The sequence below is a fragment of the Falco biarmicus genome, chromosome 7, assembly GCF_023638135.1.
Source record: "Falco biarmicus isolate bFalBia1 chromosome 7, bFalBia1.pri, whole genome shotgun sequence".
NCBI lineage: Eukaryota > Metazoa > Chordata > Aves > Falconiformes > Falconidae > Falco > Falco biarmicus.
The window spans coordinates 71880825-71902831 of record NC_079294.1 but is presented as its reverse complement, the minus strand read 5'-3'; the positions used below and the strand labels follow the sequence as shown (position 1 = coordinate 71902831).

The window sequence follows — 22007 nt, the reverse complement described above, 5'->3', positions numbered from 1 at the left end:
CGACGACAGTCACACTCCTCTCAGAGAGGCAGCAGTCACGCTCCCCTCAGAGAAGCGAGGGAGGCAACAGTCACACTCCCCTCAGCAAGGCAGTATCCACACTCCCTCAGGGATGCAGCAGACCTCAAAATGGACGAGGCACGCAGCAGCACTGAAACCAGTGCAAACCAGCGCGCTGCCTCATTGGCTCTCGTTTCCCTGCCGCCCGCTGATTGGTGAAAATTCCCCGCAGGCGCTCTCTCTCCCCTCCTATTGGCTCCTGTTTCCCGCTCAGCTGCTCGCGAGCCGCCGGCGCGATGCCTCCCCCTGAGGCGCTGCTCAGTCCGCTCAGAGCCGCCATGGCGGAGAAGGGCGGTGGCGGCAGCTGCCAGCCGGGGCAGGCCTCAGCGCCGGGCGGTGGTGGCGACACCTCCCTCCTCAGCAGCGCCACAACGTGGCTCTTGAAGCGCTACGGCCGCTTCCTACCCCCGACAGACTGCGACTATGAAGGGCAAAACACCTCCTCTTGGAAGGTGACGGGCGACGGGGGATGGGTGGGGGGTGTGTGTGTGTACTGCTTGGTTTTGCTGTGTCTGGTTCTAGGGGGGGTCTCGGAGGCCGCTGTGTGGCAAGCAGTAATAAGGGAGGCCTTTGCAGGTATCGCTTTGCAAGTCCAGAGCTAATGCAGGAATCGGGAGAGATTTTACTTCATGAACTATTAATGTAAACACATCAATGATATGATAGTGGCCCACTTTTTTTTTTTGTTCCTTCCCTCAGCAGTGATCTGTGGTATTAAAAACTATAGATCAAGTTGGAAGAGTCCAGATGGTCATTTAAAGTACTAAAATCTGTATATGGGGTTATAGTTATTAAAAAAAATTAAGTGTGCTGCCTGTCTGTGGGAGAGGAGGGCAAGTTGCATTAACAAGAGGTAAATTATACACCTGAATTCTAACACCGACCTTTGAAATCTTTTATTTTGCGCTAGAAATGGGAAATGTAGATCCTGTGCTTCCAAGGCTAGATTTTTGTTTTGTCTACCTTTTTAAAGGTTTTTGAATCAAATGAAGAATCAGGCTCTCTTATCCTCACCATTGTTGTATCTGGCCATTTCTTTATTTCCCAAGGGCGAACAGTACTGGTAAGTTTCTTATGTACAAAGCACATCTCTCCTTTCATGTTGGCATCAGTATTAACTTTGTTTCCCTTCTGAGCTTCATGTTTTCTCCCACTGAAAGGAAACTGCCAATTTTGTTTTGCTCATGGTAATTCTCATGTGCTGCTTTCTCTGTATGTTTAGCAGAATACTACTAAATGCATTATTTCATACTGAGGAAGTGTTTCTTCTGTAGTTTTCAAAATCTAGATTAAGATGTAATGCTAAGCGCTGCTGATGTTGAAAGAGACACAGGGTTTTTTTGTGATTCTTCTGCCTAAGAAAACAGGGAAAACACACCATTAAGAAACAGATAAAAATATAATTTCTTATCAGATTTAGTATATGATCCAGCTAGTTTCTTGTCAATGAACTGTTAGTATTTTGGTTTTGGTAATCTGGTTTAGGAAAGGGTATGGGGTTTTTTTATGTTGAGTAATATGATCTAACATACAACTTATATTCATGGAGACAAAATAACAGCCTCAAAGTTGTGTCAACTGGTTTTTCTCTAGCCTGTACTTAACCTAAGTATGACCAGCTACTAAACCATAAGGATTTCGCAAGGAGACCAAAGAGGTTAAAAGAAGCACTCTCTCTTGGAGCTGGTTTGATACTCATGACAGAGAAGGCCTGTGCTGGAAAGTGGAATCAAGTGTGTTCCAAGCATATAGCCAATACCCGGTGGTGATAAATAGGAATTGGCTGATAAATATATTAAAAAAACTATTACAAAGCACTGAAAGATGCTGCAGTATTAAGATAACAAAGACTTTTTTTTTTTTTAATACAGAATGTATAAGAGAGTATGTTGTCGCTTTAAATATGTATAAACTTATAAATTAGTTTTTACTGTACCTCTTAAAAGGTCTTAAACTTACATAAATATATTGTAACTATAGGGGGACAACCAAGGATACCCTTGAATTTTTTTTGTCTGTGTGTTAAGAATGTTGAATAGATAATGAATGAGCTAACAGAGAGCTGTCAGCTGTCAGTCTGAATACCCCTCATACAAGATGTGGTATGTGACTCACATATTTAGTGAGGACAGGTTGAGTATTCTTGGTCAAGGTATAAATGGAAAGTAGAAAGTATTTTAGCAGTTGTGTTGTGTAAGAAAAAGGTATGGAGTATCCAAAATCCAAATAGTTAAAAGAAACACAGCTGAAATGAGACTTGCTGCCATCTCTTACCGAATTCTGTTTGGATTGAATTGGTGCAGAATGCACCTCTCCTGGCATTGGTCCTGTTTTCAGTATCCTGATCAGATGGCTGTAACTATTTAGTAACTAATAGACTTATGTTACTGTGTAGAATGTCCTTGAAATAACCATCTAAAGGCTAACTGAAAGTTTTAACAACTAATTAATGAGCAAAAAGGCGCAGACAAAAGCTGTAGCCCTTCAAAGACTGCATCTGGCAAAGACTGCATCTGGCAAGTAACAATGGGCAGATAAAAGTGTGCTGTTGTAAGGGATGAGTGCAGGAAGTATAAGAAAAGCTTTATGAAGACTTAGCTGAGAAGAACACTTTCTTGCAACTCTTAGATTTAGTGGCTAGTGAAGCTTTCAGGCAGCTGCCTTGCTTGAAATGCCAGATGAGGAACTGCTGAGATCTGTCAGGTCTAAGAGACACTAAGATACTGCAGTAAGATCACAGCCTAAAAACAGTGCAGAATAGAGGTGGAACAGACATGCTTGGTAAATGTGACCAAAATAGAACACTGAAGGTTTAAAAGGAAAGAGGTGGTGGTGGTTGTTGTTGTTGTGTTTTGTTTTTTTTTTTTTAAACAAACAACACCCCCCCCCCCCCCAACCCATGTATTTATTTTGGCAATGCTTCTATGCCAACCTTAAGGCCAAAACAAACACTGTTTTATTAAGTGTTAGAGAAAAGTTATACAAAACAGGTGTCATACGCATTTTAAAACCTGACTGTTAAATCCTTTGGGTGCCGTTCTTTGAGTGCGTGCAATTGGAATCATGCTGCAGGTGTGTTCTGTAAATACAGAATTAAACTAGTGTGTATGCCTTCTTACATTTCTCAGAGATTGGAGCAGTTGCAGTCCTCCCAACCATTCCTGTTAAACATACCTGACTAGCTGAAAAATCTAGCAAATACTCAGTCTGCTGTTTCTGAACCTGGGCAGCATCTTCAGAACTGTATTAGGTTTTCTATTTACAAGGGATTTGGTCCAGCACATCTGGCTTAGTTTTACTGCTTAGGTTTGTTCCTTAGGCACATGCCCTCCCAGAAATGCATCCCTTTTCCCAACACTATCCAAGACTGATATGTAGCGATCAAATTCTTCCTGGGACAATCCCAGTCTCCAGGTATCTTTTCAGTCTTTGAAGAACAGTCTGTGGAATCTCTTTAGTAAAGCAGCCAGTATCATCAGCAGAAAGGTAACACACAGGAATTGTGCTGAAAAAGACAGCACAGGCAGTGATGCTGTTGGTCAGTAGCCAGTAACAGCTTACAATGCAGTAGACTCAAAACTAGCCAAAACTGCACAGGCCACTGGTAACATTTTGCAAACTCCTTCCTGAGATGCCACATAACAAAAAGTTGTGGTACTGTGCAGTCTGTGTTATTGCTGTAGAAATAATCAGACTGTAGAAATGGTTAATCTCACTTGTTCTATCTCCCTCTAGCCTCCAGCTCTCAGGAGTTGTCAGAAACCTGTCACAATATTGAAACAGGCTTTGCACGACTAAGTACATATAGCTCTTTTGAATCTGTCACAGACCAAATCCTCTCACTGGGGGTCCGTTATAATGGACATTTTGTCACAGAGGATAATGTTCAAGTTTCTGTTCCAGAAGGAATGTATCAAGTTTGATAGAATGCCACAATTGTTGGAATGATTCAGTTTGTGGTTTTACTGTGTACGCTTACTTGTACTTGCTGGCCTAGGCTACTGAATATTTTCTTTTTATTGCCAAGGTGTTCTCCAGCACATAAATGCTGCCTTACTTACTGTCATTGAAGTTCCCTCTGATGTACTTACTGTTTCTTGCTATGTAGTTAACTGCATCCTTTAAGTTGTTGATGTCTAGTCTTTTAGAAGATCCATCTTCTAATCCCTACTTTTCAGTCCTTTTGATGTACTACAGACTCCTGGTTTTGAGGGAACTGGATAATAATTATCATAGCTTTGTACCTTGTACCTCTGCATAGGAACACAGTGAGCTACAAGATCTGTGTCACAGGGACACCGTTTCCTTCTCAATTCGAATAGCTATATTGTATTGCTGTAAAATTTCCATGGATTAATTAAGGGATTTTTTTCCCCTCTAACAGTAATCCAAGAATGAATTGAACTGCTAACCAAATTCAAGAATTCATTCAGTGGTAAATGTTCCTAACTCTAATCATTTTTTTTTTTTTTTTTTTTTTTTTACTGCAGCAGTAATGGTAGAGCAGGAACCCCCACCCCAAGAATTTTAAGATGAACATTCTAAGTAAGAGTTTTAAAAAAGAAAATTGTCATCCAACATCTGTAACGAAGAAAACTTATTAATTGGATGCTTTTAAAATGATTAAAACTGTAGTATAATAATGTATTCTTATCTCTTCTGGTTTAAAATTGGCAAGCAGTGTAGTAAAATCAGTGCATTAATAGATGAACTATCTTGGTTTGTACTTTGTTTTCTTTAGGAAGATAAAGTCAGAGTGCATCTGTTCTTCAGTGGTGTGTACATTTTACAAAAGCCAAAATGAACCATTTTAGCTGCCAGCAAGCTCTGCGTTATGCTGATAATACTGTGGGTGAATGCATTTTAAAAAGTCCAGCAAAAAAAAAATCAGTGTTGCATACTGAAAAGCGTGAACTTCCAGACTTCAGCTGTTCTGTATTTCACATAGAACTTTTCTTTGTTCATTCTGCAGTGAGTAGTGATGTTAACTGAACTAATGCTTGCCTGAACTCAGTGCTGATCGGCTTCATAGTTGGTTTTCCACTAAAGTAGTATCAGTTGGCCAATATGCTAATGATAGCTCCCAATGTTTGCTCTCTTAGCAAGCATGGGTCCAACAAATACCTTTTTTTGGATGAAGGCATATTTTGTTGCATTGCCTAGTGGTTCTTGCATCAAACTTATTCATGTCAAGTGAAGATTTATGAAATGCCAAAATAAATGTATTTTCTGTAAGGCACTCTCCTGTCAGTGTGAAAACAAAAGGAGGTAGATGAAATGTAGACACCAAAGAAGAGGATTCACTAAGTAAAAACTCAGTCAAAAGCTATGTACAATGTTCACTACACCATTTGCACAAAACTGAGGTAAAAGACTTGTATAGAAATGGAATTCTTTATTTCATTGGTGGTTGGATTAACATGATCCATTCTAGGAAGAACATTCAAGTGTTCCTGACTTGGTATCAAAATATTTTCTCTGTAATGGATATATTTATGTATTCTCTTAGTCCTTTTAATTTTCTTAAAGCAAGAGTCTTAAGAAACCTTTTCCTTAAAGAATGGTAGCTGTTTAGAGCCAAGTGAGACTATTGACTCTTCTATGATCCATTTCTAAGAACGACTTTTATAAAATAGCAATAAAATAGTCACACATTCCAACAACTGATTTTTTTTCCTTAGACATGCAGAAGACTACAGAGTTATTTTAATGAGCAATAAAATAGGAGAAAACATAATGAAGTCCCTTCTAGAAGTCTTTTTACTAATGGAAGTTGAAATACTACTTTCTTGCCAAAAAGAATGCTACACTTTAAACCAGGCACATTATTAAAATACCTTGTGCTGTGTGCACTGCTCTGTGTACACACCTCTGGTGAGCTGCCATAGGTTTGAAACAATTGATTATGGTATCTGAGAATGCTCCAGAACTGCTTATTAAAGTACTTCCCTGCTACTGTAACAAATAATTGTGGACATGTTCAGTGTTTCCATCAGTTGCTCAAGGACACCAAAGTATTTATTTTAATGGCTAAATTTTGGGGGTATGCATTCAAGATCACTTTAAACATTCTTTAATGACGCTGCCAGGGACATACTTGAAGCTATCTTAACAAGGAAATGACTGCTTTCCTTTAAAAATACAATCTACTTCTCACGATCAGCCAAATGGAATGAAGAGGAGAGTAAATGGAACTTCAGAAAATGGAACATAAAAATTCCCGATGTGTAATGCAAATCAAAGGGTGTTTTGATTTGGTTTTCTTTAAACAACGTTCTTCAGTTGGAATTAAATTACATAACATATTTTTAGGACCCGTTCTTGCTGCAGTGTTGCCTAACAGACTGCATATTTTATGGTAGAAAAACCTCATACTGTAGATAATGGAATTTTACAGGAATATCTCAACAGCATCTCTGTAAATTTCTGGCCATACTTTCAAGATACACCATGTTCTGTTTAACACAACTCTTATTTCCTATCCCTCCTTCAAATCAACACATCATGAAAACTCTATTTTAGTGGTTTGATACAATTAATTCTGGTGCTAGAATTCTTAATATACTATAAATTAAACAAATTGAAATTGTGAAGAGTACTTATTTAATAGGATAAAATTTATCTAGAGTAATTGATTTGTGACCTGATCTTTTAAAGTGTAGACTCAATGTCCTTAGTGCCTTCCTGGTCCCGTCATGACTTCTCATAAGCTAACAGTGCTTAGGATACAGTAGATTCTAACTCATTAATTAGGCAAGCATTCAGCAGACATTCTGATGTTCCTGATGCTCTCTTTGCAGTGCTAAAACTTATGCACCAGATTTTTGAGATGATATTCACAACAGTGCCTTGGGAAGATGAAGGTCCCTGGGCAATAAATAAGAACATTTGATGGAAACCTCGGGAAGTGAGCAGGTTGCTAATGCTGCTTAGTGGTAGTTGCAAAGCCAGAGGAAGGTGGTTCTTTTTATTAAAGGTCCTATGACTGCTATTTGAAAGAGCAGAAGGAATCTTAGTTTTACTGACTTATTCAGTACCACAACCATAGTTCAAAAATTTCAGTTTTAGTTTATTTTAACATGTGCTGTTGACATGATTGTTTTGGATAAGCTGAATATCTTTCTGCATTAGCTAGCCTGTTTCTTTGATATAATGATACATTCCTGTTGTATAATGATTACATATTGCCGATTGGCAGCAGCAGAGTTTTAAGGGGTTCTGACCTTTACTTTCCTCTTGCCCCAATTCTTCTAAACCTAACTATTAGAACAGCTTTTAAAGAGTAGCGATGTGTATTAATGAAATGTATTTACCCTAGAGTTTAAGGTATTGGTCTAGGGAAGTATATATTTTGTATTGGGAATTGGAAAAGAAATTTCTTGACTTACTGATGGGATGCCCTGAAGAGCTTTAGCCAACTAAATCCATGAGCACCCAGCTCACCTCTCTAAGTCCCTGATCAAGTATACTGTTCTAAAGATTAGATTAGCAAAAAAAAATATTCAGGTTCTCATAATGAAATACCAAGGTTTGCCCTGAGTTAGGGGCTTATCTTCCCTATTCACTCCTTCAAGGGGCTGTAGTTTTTACCTATCTGGACGGAGTCTTTCTAGAAAACTGACATCTGGCAGCATGTACTCTTGCACCCTACACTTTGCACTTTGGAAAAAGACATTCACTGGTTGCTGACTCCCCTGGGCAGGCTGTCTCGGGGGGGGGGGTGTGTGTTGCGTGTGTTGCGTGTGTTGCGTGTGTTGCGTGTGTTGCGTGTGTTGCGTGTGTTGCGTGTGTTGCGTGTGTTGCGTGTGTTGCGTGTGTTGCGTGTGTTGCGTGTGTTGCGTGTGTTGCGTGTGTTGCGTGTGTTGCGTGTGTTGCGTGTGTCCTGTATTTGCTATGTCATTTAGCTTTCCTGCTTCTGTAGAGACAGAGCACTCTGTTTAACAAGTTCAATCCTGATGTGTTCTTTTCCACAATCAAACAAGCTTAATAGCAAGATTTAAGATCCGGCTTCTAAGAGATTGGGGGCAAAAAAAAAAATTGCATGTAGAAAGATAATGCAAAGCTTAACATCCTTTTATTCCTTATTACAGTTAGCTTGCTGTCTGTCTCCCTTGGTTCATTTTGGTTGGGGTTTTTTTTTTGCCTTTCACCTCTTGCCACTTCCTATTCTATATTCTGCGGATCTATTTGAGATGGCTAATGCTTACACTAAGAGCTAAGGTACATATAGCCTGGAAAGCCCATGATTTCTGCTGTGGTGTCATCCCAACAATGTTGTATGTGACCCATTCGGATACTGACATGTAGCTTGGAAATTTTTGCAGGGACAACTTTCTGCTTCCCCCACTCTACAAGTTGTCATGTTTGGGGATTATTTTTTTGGTCATGTTGATACTCTTCTCACTTCAGTTTTCAAGACGGCTCATACTGCAGGAATAAACACTATTGTATTTGGCCTTATTTAGATCTCAGAAAAAGATACCAGTAAGGCAGATTTCTACTTCTAGGTGTGTTTAAAAAAATAATAATGAAGATCTGATTGGAATTGTCTTCAAAGTTCAATTTTCACAGCTTCTAACTTCAAGAATTACATTTTTATTTTATAGTCATTAATGAAAAGAACTTCCAGGTTTTGTATAGAATAAGCAGCTTTCTAAATAAAAAAGTGTAAAACGGCAACTCGCATTCTCTTTTGGGAAGGCAATGATTTAAAAATTGGTATTTTTTCAGTTATATGCATTTGATTTATAATCTATATGTGAAGTTTCAAGCATGCGCAGTTTCTCTTGTTGTAATAACCTATTAATAACTTAATTAATAAATCCCTATCAAAGAGGTCACTATCAAAACACTTACTTGTAAAAATGTTTTCCAGTTTTGCTTAAGTTTTCTGAAAGTGCCTGTTTTGCCTGTCCTTTAGTGTTCTGTATAATACTTGGAACATAATTTACGAGCTTTTTCAGACTTACCTGCTCTCACATTCTTACTTTTACTGTCTCTTGAGATAATAGTTAATAGCAGTTTCTGAACTACAGTATTTCTGTTGCAGACTTTTATCTGATATATTAACCACATTGTGGAGATACCTGGAAATAATATTACCATTCCTTTGTTGCCAAATTAGTCACTTCTAAGAAAAAGTAAGGTGTTTTTCAGTATATATGTTGAATAATAGTAGTACCTATAATAAAAAGGTCAAAAGCATTAGTATTTGTAACAATATTCACTATCTAGGTTTGAAGCGTGGGTTTTTTTCTGAAAAGATTTCTCACTGTACCTTACATCCTAGTGTGGTGAGTAGACCCGTGGTGTGGAGTTTGAGATGGGATGACACAGTATCTGGGCAGCGCCTCTCTCTGGCTGAGGAAAACGGCGGGTTATTTAAGCCATCCCCACTGGTTTTGTGCAGTCTTGGACGAGCTTGCAGGTGGAGCGCTCGGAGCAGCAGAGCATTTTATCCTTCACCAGAAAAGTGCTTTCCCCAAATCTGTTACTTCATCCTGCAAAAGCCCCGTGAGGGGTACTGAGCTAGTTTTGCTCCCCAGTTATGTCTTGGTAGCTTACCATGGGAAATGAAAGGATTAAGGAACCAACACAGGTGCCTCCCTGGAAACAGAGCATGGTCTTTGGAATTAAAGATTGCTCTGTTTTCTGGGGAATTGTACCACGATGCTGCCCAGCCTGAATCAGAATGGTGCAAGTGGGATGATGTCTGAGGCCTTTAGCTTTTCTCTTCTGCCATCTTGCTTCAGGTTTCACACAGAACCACTCTGGCAGCTATGCACTGGGATATTAATAAATACAATAAAATTCCTTTGATCTCATGCTGAACTCATCATTTCTTGCAAGTGCACATTCCCAGTCTGTGGGATACCCAGCTGACTCCTTAATCCATTCCATTATACAATGCGTACATTCATTTGGAACTGTGAACTCTGAGAATAAACTGTTTTACTTGCATTTTTTGACCCTATTATAAGTGGCAGCCAAAACTGGAGAATGTGTCTTTGTGTGTGGCATTCTGGGTCTCTGTTTGTCTTTTTAAAATATGGGTTGTAATTTAAGGGCAAAGTATATAATGTTTGTGGCAAAAAGAAAAGTTTTTCTGGTTTTCTTCCTATTGTTTATGCATAGTTCAGTTTAATTTGAAAACCATCTGTCTCATGAATGAGTGAATCCAAACTAATTGATGCAAGCCAGCAGAGCTGAACTTTTACACAGATGACATTTCTTAAATACATATTAATTTTTAGTTATGATACGGTTGCCTAAAAGCCTTGCAATCTCGTGTAAAATGGGTAGTCTGTTCCTGTGTTCCTATGTTGCTTAGCACCACAGGGTTTCTAGATGATACAATAATAAAAATATTCATAAATAACATGCAATACCTTCCAACATAGTTCACAGGCCTCATCATCCAGCAGCTTTGTGAATGCTGAAATATAAAATCAGTACAAAAGTATTTCCCAATTAATGATGCACTAGATGGCTGTAAGGCTAGGCCAGCATTGTTGGCTTCTCTGCCTCATTTGAGGTGAGGTCACATCTTGCCTGCTTCTAAAATACTTGGGAAATATGTCGCTTTGTTTTCTGCTTCAGCTTAATTCCTCTCAGGGTTCTTAATCTGAGAGACTTAGATTTTTGCCAGAGATGTATGAAACTGTTTTCCTTTAATACAGTGTTGTTATAAGTATGATTCTGGAGAATGACATAGGGAGTATATGCATGATTGAATGTTAATGGTGTAACTTCGAAAAGCACTGCCATTTATCTTTTCAAATTGTAAACGTTGGAGGTCTTGAGTTCCCACCCAGTTCTAGGTTGCCTTTTTGTCTATATTCCTGATTAATCTTATACTGCCATCTGGCTTTGCTCATGCTCAGTACTGCTCAGCACTGCCCACTGAATATAAAGCAGCTAAGGATGCTGCCTGCTGAAGGGGAACAGTGACCACAGCTGCTTTGTGCTCTGTATTGCTGTCAGCATGGTGGCAGCAGCAGTCTAGAGGGACTACTGCTTTTTTTTCTCTGGCAGCACGTATGTCCAGGACAGATTTAAAGTTAATTCATTATCTCTAGAAAGGCACAAATAATAGACTACAGTTTCAATATATTGCCATGCAGTTTCCAGTATCTTCCCTGTGCCTCCTGGGTGCTGGCAGAGATCCTCTCGACTTCAAGCAATCGAACAAGGGGCATATTGATGGCAGTCTTCCTTTTTGTTACTTGGAATTCACTTACCTGACTTAATATGCAAGTTTATAATTATTTCACTGTTGACAAAAAGAGAGAACTGTCATCTTATTTTGTCTTAATTCAGGCAGCCTCAAATACAAGTCTGTGCTGACTGAGGTAACATGGAAAAGCCATAAGGAACAGAGCAGACCTTAATATGGTGCAAAATCAGTCTTACTTGCTGCGTAGAATTGTGGAAAATCTAGTGGTTCCGGAGTGTACTGACAATTACTGATGTAAACAATGTAACCATAGAGTTCAGTTTGAGTGTTTCTGCAGACCTGAGTTTGTCTGCAGAGTTTTCCCTCTCCTTTTTCAGGTAGCTTCCTTGTGCCAAACCAAGTCTGTTGTATTGCTCAAGTACTGCACAGAGTTCTTCTATTTCGTTTAGCTATTCTTAGTTAGTTGTTTCTGCTTGGGTAGTATACAGTCAGCCAAAGGTACAAGAGGAAAGGAAATACTTTCTGCTTTGTTCTTCAGTTAATTAAACTTGAAGTAAATTACATTTCAGTTAATCAAATTTTGGGGTTGGAGCAGAGTAATTAGGAGTACATAAATAAAAATTTCAAATACTCTTTTTTCCCCAGCTTGTTTTATTGCAGAAACAGGACATGTAGAAGGACGACAGCCTGGGAAACATCAAGAAAATAGTTGGTAGGAAAGTTAAACATTGGCTGCCTGTTATGATTTCTTTGAAAACAGTTATTATTTTAAGGAGACAACATTTGTTCAACCTACCTCTTACAGTGAAAGGAAAACCACTATAAAAATAGACAATATGGGGACAGCTCTTTTTAAACAAACACAGTTGGTGTGTATCAAAAAGAAGAACTATTTTAAATGAACAGAGTAAGCAGAAGTAGCTACAAGATAAAAATGGCCTAGTGAAAAAAGAATGGGGTATTAGAATTGCTCCACTAACAGTGTTTTGGGGCTTGGCAGAGGAATCAGAGGATGACCAAGTGTCAGTGGAGAAACTCCCTATGACAGGAAGCAGTAAGCATGTAAGCACAAGCAGCTGTGGTATTCAAACATGAAAATAATTTCCTAGGCTGGCTGGTTGTCCAGGATTCTGCCTGGTTGCTTATCTAGAGTGAGCAGTTCTGAACTGGCCCATACATTTTGAGAAAGTATGGATATTCCCCCCAATATAAGTAAGTTAAAAGATGTTCAACATTTACAGCTTTACATGACAGAAATAAGTCCTTGTGCTGAGATGAAACTCACCTGAAGTTAGCTTGAATTTATTTCACAAAAAATAAATATAATGCACTTGGTCTATTGCATTCCAAACAGTTAAGAACACTTACTTTCAGAATATTTGTATGAACATCAAGAATATAACCTTTCTGCAAGGGACACTTCAAATTTTTTTTCTGCTTTATATATTACAGTTCTACATACCCCATCTTTCTCTCTGTTCTGACTTGAGAGCCTATCCCCTGTCCCGTTCAGACTCATTGTGCAACCAGTTGTTTCCCTTCTTGAACACGCTGCTGGCTGTACCTCACTACTCTCACTTCAAGTCTGTTTTCCTTGCTTGCTTCCTTAGTAGATCCCTTCTAGCAACTACGGCAGCAGGAGCACAGCACAAGCTGATAAGCATCGTAGATGGATGTCACTCCACGCCTCCGCTAAAGTATTTCTTGTACACAAACAAATCGGCATTTTGTACTTTGTACAGCCATGTAATAAGACCTCTTTGCAATCCACATGCACAATTGATGCTGATTTTTTGCTGTTGCAGATGCTGCTATTCCCATGCTTTTGGCATCACGGAAGTTCTTGACTTTTGATGTAACTTTCTGCTCTGCACAACTGCGAGCTTAACTTGCTGATGCTTTTCGATTTTCAGCATTAAACAATATTTTGAACTCTGCACGGCCATGAATGTCCTCAGCCAAATTTCAAAGTAATATTTTCTACAGTGCAATTGAAAATTATATGTGAAGTGCTACTGATTATTCTAGAAGTGTTCTACCAGTGCTGCACTTTTTTCTTAGCCTACTAATCTCATCTCATTCCTCAGGCATTCTGCTCAGTATCTCCCCGCAACTTTAATGTCCATATACCAAGCTCACATTGGGCAGGTCCATTGAAAGAGGCTAGCGCAGCACACCCTGAAGGCAGGGGTGCTAAAATGCCAGATGTACAGAACAGTAAGGCTATTTCACATTTCCTTCACTACGTCAGGCATAAATTCTGACTATATAACAAACTGACCTTCTTCAGAGACTTCCTGCTATCTGGCATCAGAAAGATTTTGTTATGTGGCGGGTGGGTGCCCTCAGCATGCTGGACACAGCCTCCTGCTCCACTGCTTCAGCAGTCCAGCCGCATCACGTACTATGGCTGGAGAACACCGACTTACCAGATAAGGCGCTCTTTGCTGTTGTAAGGTCTATCATTTGCCATTTGTCCCTCTTAAGATCCAAATTCCTGTAAAAGTAGAGGACAGCTTGGTACTTCCCATCAGTCATAAAGTGAGGTCTTAGCAAGTCCTACCTTGAGGCATTTTGAGTGTGTTCAGTGCCTACAGACAGGCCAGTCACTTGCAGCATGTCTTACCTGCTGCCAGCACCTGTTTTTACAGCGCAGAGGGAAATTAGTTTCTCCTCTTGACCTCAAGTCTTTTGGGAATGATACTTGCGTGCGGCCTTACTGTGCTGGAGTCTCCCACAGGACGTGTCTAATCAGCTACGTGTCTGTGATCCAGTTTGCCTTTGATTCAATTCTTCAATCAGTTCCAGACATTCCTCTTGTAAAAGTTCAGTTTAAAATCTACATGCAACTGTCACACGGGACTACAAAGCCAGTGCCAGCATGTCAGAGTAGCAGCATCTTACTGAGGTGATTTCTTGTACCAAAATAGAACGGCAGATGGTTCCCCAGCCTGGACCGGCCCAAGATGGGTAGTAGCTCTGGCAAAAACTGCTGGCAGTCCGAGATGGACATAGCTTATGGCTCTTGACCCTTTGCACACCTATGAAAAGCAGCCTGTGTGAAAAGCCACGGTCATTGAAAGCATTAGGAGTTCAGATAAAAACAGGTAGGTGATTTGCGCCCTGCCCTTCAATCTGTTTGGGTTGTTTTTCCCCCTAGACTTTGCTAACTCATGACTGTGTGGCAGTCTGTGGAAAGTACCTTGGGAGACACAGTCCATTGCCTTGAAATTTTTATATGACTTTTTCAGCTTTCAGTGTATTTTTAGAGAATGCCAAGCAGTCCCTCTTTTTTGAAGAGACTGACAGTTAATGCAGCTGGAGTGTAAGAACATCTTTATAAAGTTATCAAAGCTGCTGCTTGTTTACCTAAGCTGCATCTGGAGGAAATGCCTCTCTGGACCTTAGATAAACCAACTGCTTTCTTCAGGTTTCTTCCATTCTTCAGGTTTGCCTGCCCTCTGCTGCCCTCTCGGGCAACTTCACGGGATGCGGAAGAATTTAAAGCTCTCTGTTGCAGCAGTTTTATTAAGCATTTCATGGAGACTTTAATAACATGCACAAATATAAATGTAAAACAAATGGAGAAGTTAGAATGTACCTTGACATAGTGGTGTTACTGGAACTACAGATTCAGATATAATCCCCTAGTGGTGTAAAAATTACACGCTGGCAATCGTTTGACAGATGCAAAGGTTGATGTATGCAGATGACTAACCTTCATTAGAGATTAAATTACATCACGTAACTTCTGTGTACCTCTGAATGTTGCATGTTTGCTGTGTAAGTAGTTTGAGTTCTGCTTTATTTCAGGAAGGCTTTTCATTAATTGATTCCTGCAAGTGGCTAAAGATAGTAAGAAGAGCAGACTGCCTGCTGCTTTGTGCACGGTCAAAGGTAACCTGAGTTGCTTTTGATATTTCTAATAGCTAACACAGTTCTGTGTAAGATTTCTTAACATTGAATAGATTTAACCAGAAGTTCTGAGATCCTGTAAACTGCCAATATAAATGAAAAGATTTTTTTCTCTAAATATTAAACAAGAATGAATTGAATCATCCTAATGTCTCTTATAACTGCTAATATTCAGGTCTTTTAGATGGCTTTCTGAGAATCAGCTACTAAAACAGCTAGACCAGTAGCTATTTTAGAGTCTATCTGCTGTGGCTAACAATTAAAAAGATAAGCAATTCTCTTACATGTACAGAAGCATGCTACCTCCGTAAGTCATACTTCACTTTGGCAAACAGAGTATCTAAAACAATTATTTAGCTATTTTGTGGCCCCTAACACGTGGCAGAGTAGCGCAGGCTGGTGATTCAGGCATTTAGTATTCCAGGCAAGGAAAGAGGCCTAGGCTTCTGCTCTTCCCCTCAGATCTCATGAAAAGTGGTTGGTTAGCCTTTAAATAATGAAATGGCACTTGCTTGTTACCAGCTTACCTACAAATCTCGGTTTTCTTCGTTCTTAGATGAACTCAGAGAAGCTTCTTACTTCTCTGCAGTGAGCACTCACCGGGATTTCCAGAAACAAAGCCTGTTTCAAAAGCAGAGGAACTCTCCCTTTTCCCTGGATAGTTTCTGGGCTTTGTTGTTTCAGCAGAAACACCTGCCTCTAGTTTAACTCTCTCTACTTAACAAGAGAATTCATTTAAGTCAGAAACAGGAATTCTAGAGAAAGATGATGAGCCCCTTGTTCAGTAACTGCTAGAGGCCAGTTTTAACTGTTTGCCCCATTCACAGAACTATTAAGGCATACAAACACCTCAAGTATTCTGAGATGTTCTGGTATTCTCCCCTGACAGGAACTGTGTCACAGACCGAGTTATAGTAATTGCAGATAATAGCAATATCCAGAATAGCTGAAAACTGTAAAAATTCCTGTTTAGTTATACTTTGATCCTTTATCTGATTTCTTTTATGGAAGATGCATAAATATTCTTTATAGGATGCTACAAACCAAACAATATAGTTTGTAGAGGGGAGAATGTCTCGCTAATTGCAAGATAAAAGCAGATGTGAGGCATAATAAACATTGTTTAAATATAAGGACTCATCTTGTTTCAGAATAAGCCTAGTCTAATGGTGGCACTAGGAACTGCATAATTATCTTAAACTGTTTTAAATTCATGGGTTATGCTTGCCTGAAACCAAAATGCCTTTGCTGTCTGATTTTTGTCAGATTCGTATAAAATGTGGAGTATCACTGAAGACTATCAAGTTGTTGGAGTAATTAGTTCTGATGAATTAGGAGATCATCAGTTTCCTTTACAGTTAATAGAACCAGTTCCCCAGCACCGTGTTAAGGGATTCTGCGGCATCTCACAAGAAACAAAATCAACATCACAATCACTTTGAGGCTTGAACAAAGCTCTGAGGGACAGTTCAGAAAAGGAGGAATATTAACATAGTCTTACATTAATTCAGTGCATCTAAATGTTTACTTACAATAAATTCTCATGACTTAAACTGGATCTAGTGGCATTGCAGTGGTCATATCCTATGGTTTCTCTACTTTAAATCCTAAATTGTAGCTGAAGTGATTCCTTAAATACTGTCAGTGTATATAGCTTTCTTGCTAACCTTCAAAAATATTTTTAAAAATTCAGGAAGCCAGCCACACTGTGTAAGGGGTTACACCTCAACCCTGCTAGACCTAAGTAAGGAAAAAGGCAAGCAGAAGCCATTTAAGCAGAGGAAAACAAGCAAGGCCTTCAAAAAACAGTTCCTGTATCTGAACACATGTGGCAACCAAGGAGCATGGGCAACAAAATATTACACCATCATTTATCTTGTACTCCTGTTTTTTTTAAGTCATGAATATTACATTTATAGTGAAACTAATCATTACTTAAGAAACATGATTTTAATAGGCCACTGTGGACTCTTAGCTAGCAGAATGAATCTCTAAACTGTATTTGGAGAAACTTAGCATTAATATACTTGAAGGAACAAGACATATAGAGAAGACACCTGTTGCAGATCACTACTGAAACTCAGCTGTACTAGTGGAAATTTTATTCAGCAAAGCACAAGCGTCTAATTCTGAAGCCGTACCGCTCAGATACACGCTTGTGTCTTATGCTCAGCTGAAAGCAACAGCTGCGTGGCTGTGACTGCCCTTTATGCAGCTCCATCTCTAGTAATCACTTATCTCACATTAGTCTTTGATGTGCCTCTATGTATAAAAACCTTTCTACATGAAACAATCTGTAGTAGCAAGACAAATGTTCTTAAAATTCTGCTAGTACATCATTTCCCACGCTGTTTTCATTGAACTTGTCCCCTGCCCCAGTGTGGGAGGAGGTGCAGATCTGACCATCTGAGTGACCTCAAGGTTCTTTAATACTTCAACTCTTATATGGTGCAGGTGTTACTGCCCAATAGTCAGTCTATGCTAAAACTTGAGATCATCTTAGCTGAATTTGAGCGTGCTCTTCCCATAAAGGAAAAAAATGTTTAATTTACAAAGTCTATTGTTTATAAACAGCAACCTTAAGTATTTCATGGTCCTTGTGAAAAAGCAGAGGGCAATACAAATTGCTCAGACTGAAAAGTGATTTGGGCATTTTAGGGGGTAACTAAACCAAGTGGTCCCTGCAAGTCTCCAAAGGAATTCAAATTAAGATGGAAGTTACCTTTCTGTCATAATGAGAACTCGCCTGTCTGGCGTATCCAGATCAGTTCTCGGTTACATGATGCTGACCCAGTTAAGTTGACATCTTGGTTAATTAAAAACTGGCCACTGGTAAAATAAGTGCTACAGTCTGGATTGCTTTGACATATTTCCCTTTAAAAGGCACTGACAAGCTTTTTTATCCTTACAACGCCCTAAAAATCAATTTATGCAACACAAGCATCTTAAAATAACATGCATGTAAACATATAGGCTATCACAAAGAGCTGACTCATCTTAGAGAGCAAAATCTTTAAAGTGAAATATGTCCTTGTACCCATGTAATCAGCAGCCTTGCAGTATGTCTAGTCATTTAAAAAAATGGTTTTGACATTGAAATCTCAGAAAGATGAAGACCTAAATAAGCTAGGTCAGTCCAAGGAAAACTTGCTTCTTTTCTAGTACTTCAACTGTTTTAAGTTTGGAATTTCAAGATCAAACTGAAAGTCCCATTAATTCACTTCCTAAACAAGAGGATTCAGCATACACCTGCCTTACATTGGCTCGATGTGCTTAGGATGAGCTTACCAGGCACAGCAGGCTCTTCAGTCACATCTTCAGTGCAGTTTGCTGAACCTCATGTACTCAGGAGACATAAAATACAGTACCAGCCCCACAATCTACACCGAGGGGTCCAAACTATCCGGGGTATTTTTAGTATTATTTCACTATAGTAAGTAATGCATTTGAGTTTCTGACGCTCCTAATCAACTGTGTAAGCTAGTTTGAGGAACAGCAGCATTCATTTGGAATGCCAAGTGAATTTATATTCAGCTCTGCACAGCAGACCAGGTAGGCAGGTAAGGCTGGGTTTGATGCACGCAGTAACATAAATCCTACATGGAACATCCCATTCCCAGAACTTTTCGTTTAGATTCCAAAGTTAACTTCTGCCTGCTTTAGTGTAATTTAATTTTTTGTCACACACAACTGTTCAGAGTTGACATATGCTTATAGGGTGCTACTTGCAGCAACAAGAACTTGATTTCCCTGCTATGAGTGTAAAAACTCTGTTGTCAGGGTGAGGTTTGTTCACTTGGCTAGACCTTGAATTAGCTGACAAGTGGCCCTGCATACTTACCATTTTCTTTTGGTGGTGTTTTTTTTTTTGTTTGTTTTTTTTTTAACTGATTTTTGAACTGTAATCATAGTCTTCTGGATTACCCGCTGCTGGGAAAAATAAAGATACAGCAGGGAAAACTTGTTTCTTTGTTTTTAAATGGGTGCAGTGACGCAAAAACGTATCACCTTCTTCCTAACTGTAACGAATAGGAATTTAATAAATCAAAACAGCTTGAGGGGATTCACAGTTTTTCATGTCTTTTTGGGTTTTGAGCAGAATGAATGCCGCATGTTACGTGTTCAGTTTGGTGGAGATTCAAAAGAACAGATGCTGGAACACTGCTGCAATTGCGTTCAGAAACTCACAGAGTACGTACCTGTTGAAGTAACTGATGAACAAAGCCAGAAGCTCTACCACAGTCTCAGTCAGCAGGCTAATGGTGAAAGTCAAGTGAAGGACACGGAACAAAAAGCATCAGTACTCTACATAGTAAGTAAGCTTGAACATATAGACAGAAAAATAGAAAAATAACCAGCTATTAGCATCAGACCTTCACAGCTAATAGTCAAGATTTATTGTTTGTTCTTTAAGCAGATTACTTATACTTTGGGCTTTGCTCACTTCTTGAGAAGCTAAAGCCAAGAATGAAAGGTGAGTTTGCCATGGCAGAATGCTATTGAACAGCAACAGTCGTACTGTTGGTACCAATAATGTTGTTGCTCTACAAGTTGGGCTGAAAACTTCACTCAGGAAACAGAATTGACAGCTTAGACAGTCTTTTCAGTGATGTGGCCCATGGGAAGGAAAAAAGCATGTTCCTGGCGAGCGTTCAGACATGGTATTTTTTGAAGTTACTTCCAGTCAGTAGTTTAATAGTTATCTTAGTTTAGACATGACAGTTTTAACTACAGGCTAATTATTTAATGTCTTTCATTTTTAAAGATTTGAGCAGATGTGCGTTCAGGTTCCATAAAAAGATGCCTTTTCACTGCATAAGGTAGCTGAGCACATTCTCTTCCCAGTATCTCTAAAAATGGAACTACTTCCCTTCTTGCACATACCCACACTCTGCCTGGTAACCAGCCCTTATTTGCATTTGATATTTTCTAGCCAGATGAGCCTCTACCAGATTCCTGTACAAGCCTCGGAAAAAGAAGACCTGTAACACAGCTAGCGCAGGTAAAAGAAAAAATACTAATTACTATTTAGGCCCTGTAACTGAATCTTTGGGGCACAGAGGGCAAGCTGTCTCATATTCTGTAAACATCTGGTAAATGTCTTCACTGAACATCAGGATGCCATCATCTATACCAGCAAAACCACAGGATCTTGTGTAACAATCTACAGCTAGGAAATAAGCTGCAAAACCAGGTATTTGGTGGTGTAGTTACTCCGTTTGCATAAGAACAAACCACACAGAGAGCACACAAATACCCAGAGGCCACATCCAAATAAACGGCGTTGTCATTCTTGACTCTGCAGAACTGATTTCTGCAGCCAGAGCTGAAGTCTGAAACCACCGATCTTCCCTGCCCCACAGCACAAGATCCCCGATTCAGCTGGTGGCTTCACTGGGAAGCCCAGCGTAAAGCCGTATTTAAAAATAAGTCGTTTACTGTGAATTTGGGACAGCAGAAACAGATGACTGAGGAGAAAATGCCGCTCGTTCCAACCTCTGCTCTTCTGCAGTTGCATCTATGGGTCTGTCTCACCCTTTTCCCATATCCACAGGGTATGTCCCACCAGTGGTATCAGAGACAATTCCTACGCTCCCTACTAGGAATCTGCTATCCTCTAAACTCAAGGACAGCTGCTCAACACCCCTGTTCTCAGGAAGAGCTCCCTGTACTCGCCAGCCAGTGCCGAGAGTCGTAGCACACGTTATGCTGTGTGACTCCCAACAGTTCTGTTGTTACTGTCCTTGTACAACGCAGTGAGCCTGCTCCAACAAGCAGGAGTGATCGGACAAGGCAGTTTACCTTTAGCAACTGCTATTTTTCGTGACCAGTTACTGTTTTAAGGGGCAATATTAGGAAACATAAATTAACACCGCTGTAAACCCCTTCTAACCCCTGCTCTTCTGTAGTCCCTGTACAAGATGGGAGCACGATACCTGCTCTCAACCAAGCTTTCTACCAGCAAGGCCTGGTCTTTATTTGCTGTACACACTCCTCCTCGCTTAATCACCAACAAATTCCCCAGCACAAAGACTCCTTGACATCAGTAGTTTCCTACATCCTCCTCTACTTCTGCATCAGCTTAACACCGCTGCACTCTGGGCTGGGGTCTCCTGTGCCCAGGCCCACAGGCTCGCTGCAGTTTGCTCAGGGCTGAGCTGCTTCTCCCCACTTAACTTTGGAAATGCCCTTTCAGCTGGTGCCCTGGAACACTGGAGCTAGATTTCTCCGTTTCCACCACCCCAGGAAGCTAGCAGAAGCATTGGTTTTAAGCATTCTCTTGCAGATTTTTTAAAAAATATACTCAACAATGTTTAAAGGTTATTTTTTTTTTCTCCACCAGGAAGACAGCAATAGTGCAAGAGGAACCAACAATAAAATTTGTTGTTTATTTTTTCCCCTCCTCACAAGCCAAACACAGCTACAGGTTCCAGCGTGCTGGTCCAGCTGCCCTGCCCTGTCCCAGGCTCCAGCAGCAGAAGTCAGGCCTGGAGCCAACAGCACTTGGCCTCTCCCCACTGGCGCTGGCGGGACTCGGCTCAGCCTCCCATGGGCCGCACCGCTACACACACCGCGTGCGTTACCTCTCACATCCAAGGTGAGTGCAACGCCTGGTTTTTTGCTTCCACAGTCTGTGCTGGAACAGCAGCCGGAGCTCCCCGCTGCCCATTGGCATTCCGCGTGGCGTGCGCAAGAGCTGGGGCCCTTCATTCGCTTATGTCTTTTGGATCAGAATTTCCCAGCTTTCGTGGAAGACGTGGAGAAGGAATTGAAAAAACTCACAGAAGGCTGAGAAACACCAGCTTATTGCCCCAGGAACAGACACTCCGGGATGCCAAGCACTAAGGATACCTCT

General features: G+C 40.1%; 1 protein-coding gene across 1 annotated transcript; it reads left to right on the top strand.

Annotated features, from left to right (window-relative positions):
• The first annotated feature begins 338 nt into the window (after positions 1-338).
• Positions 339-21997, top strand: REC114 (REC114 meiotic recombination protein). The gene is made up of 6 exons (XM_056346680.1): positions 339-512; positions 1034-1123; positions 15050-15133; positions 19251-19424; positions 20085-20153; positions 21783-21997. Exons 1-6 carry the CDS (start codon positions 339-341, stop codon positions 21942-21944), a joined length of 753 nt encoding a protein of 250 aa, XP_056202655.1. The 3' UTR covers positions 21945-21997.
• Positions 21998-22007: the final 10 nt, after the last annotated feature.

Bases quoted from the DNA above. Each gene is read 5' to 3' on its own strand.
- REC114 (XM_056346680.1), top strand. From the start codon at position 339: ATGGCGGAGAAGGGCGGTGGCGGCAGCTGCCAGCCGGGGCAGGCCTCA. The intron at 513-1,033 runs GTGACGGGCGAC...ACCTTTTTAAAG, and splicing joins AAAACACCTCCTCTTGGAAG to GTTTTTGAATCAAATGAAGA. The intron at 15,134-19,250 runs GTAACCTGAGTT...GGTTTTGAGCAG, and splicing joins TGCTTTGTGCACGGTCAAAG to AATGAATGCCGCATGTTACG.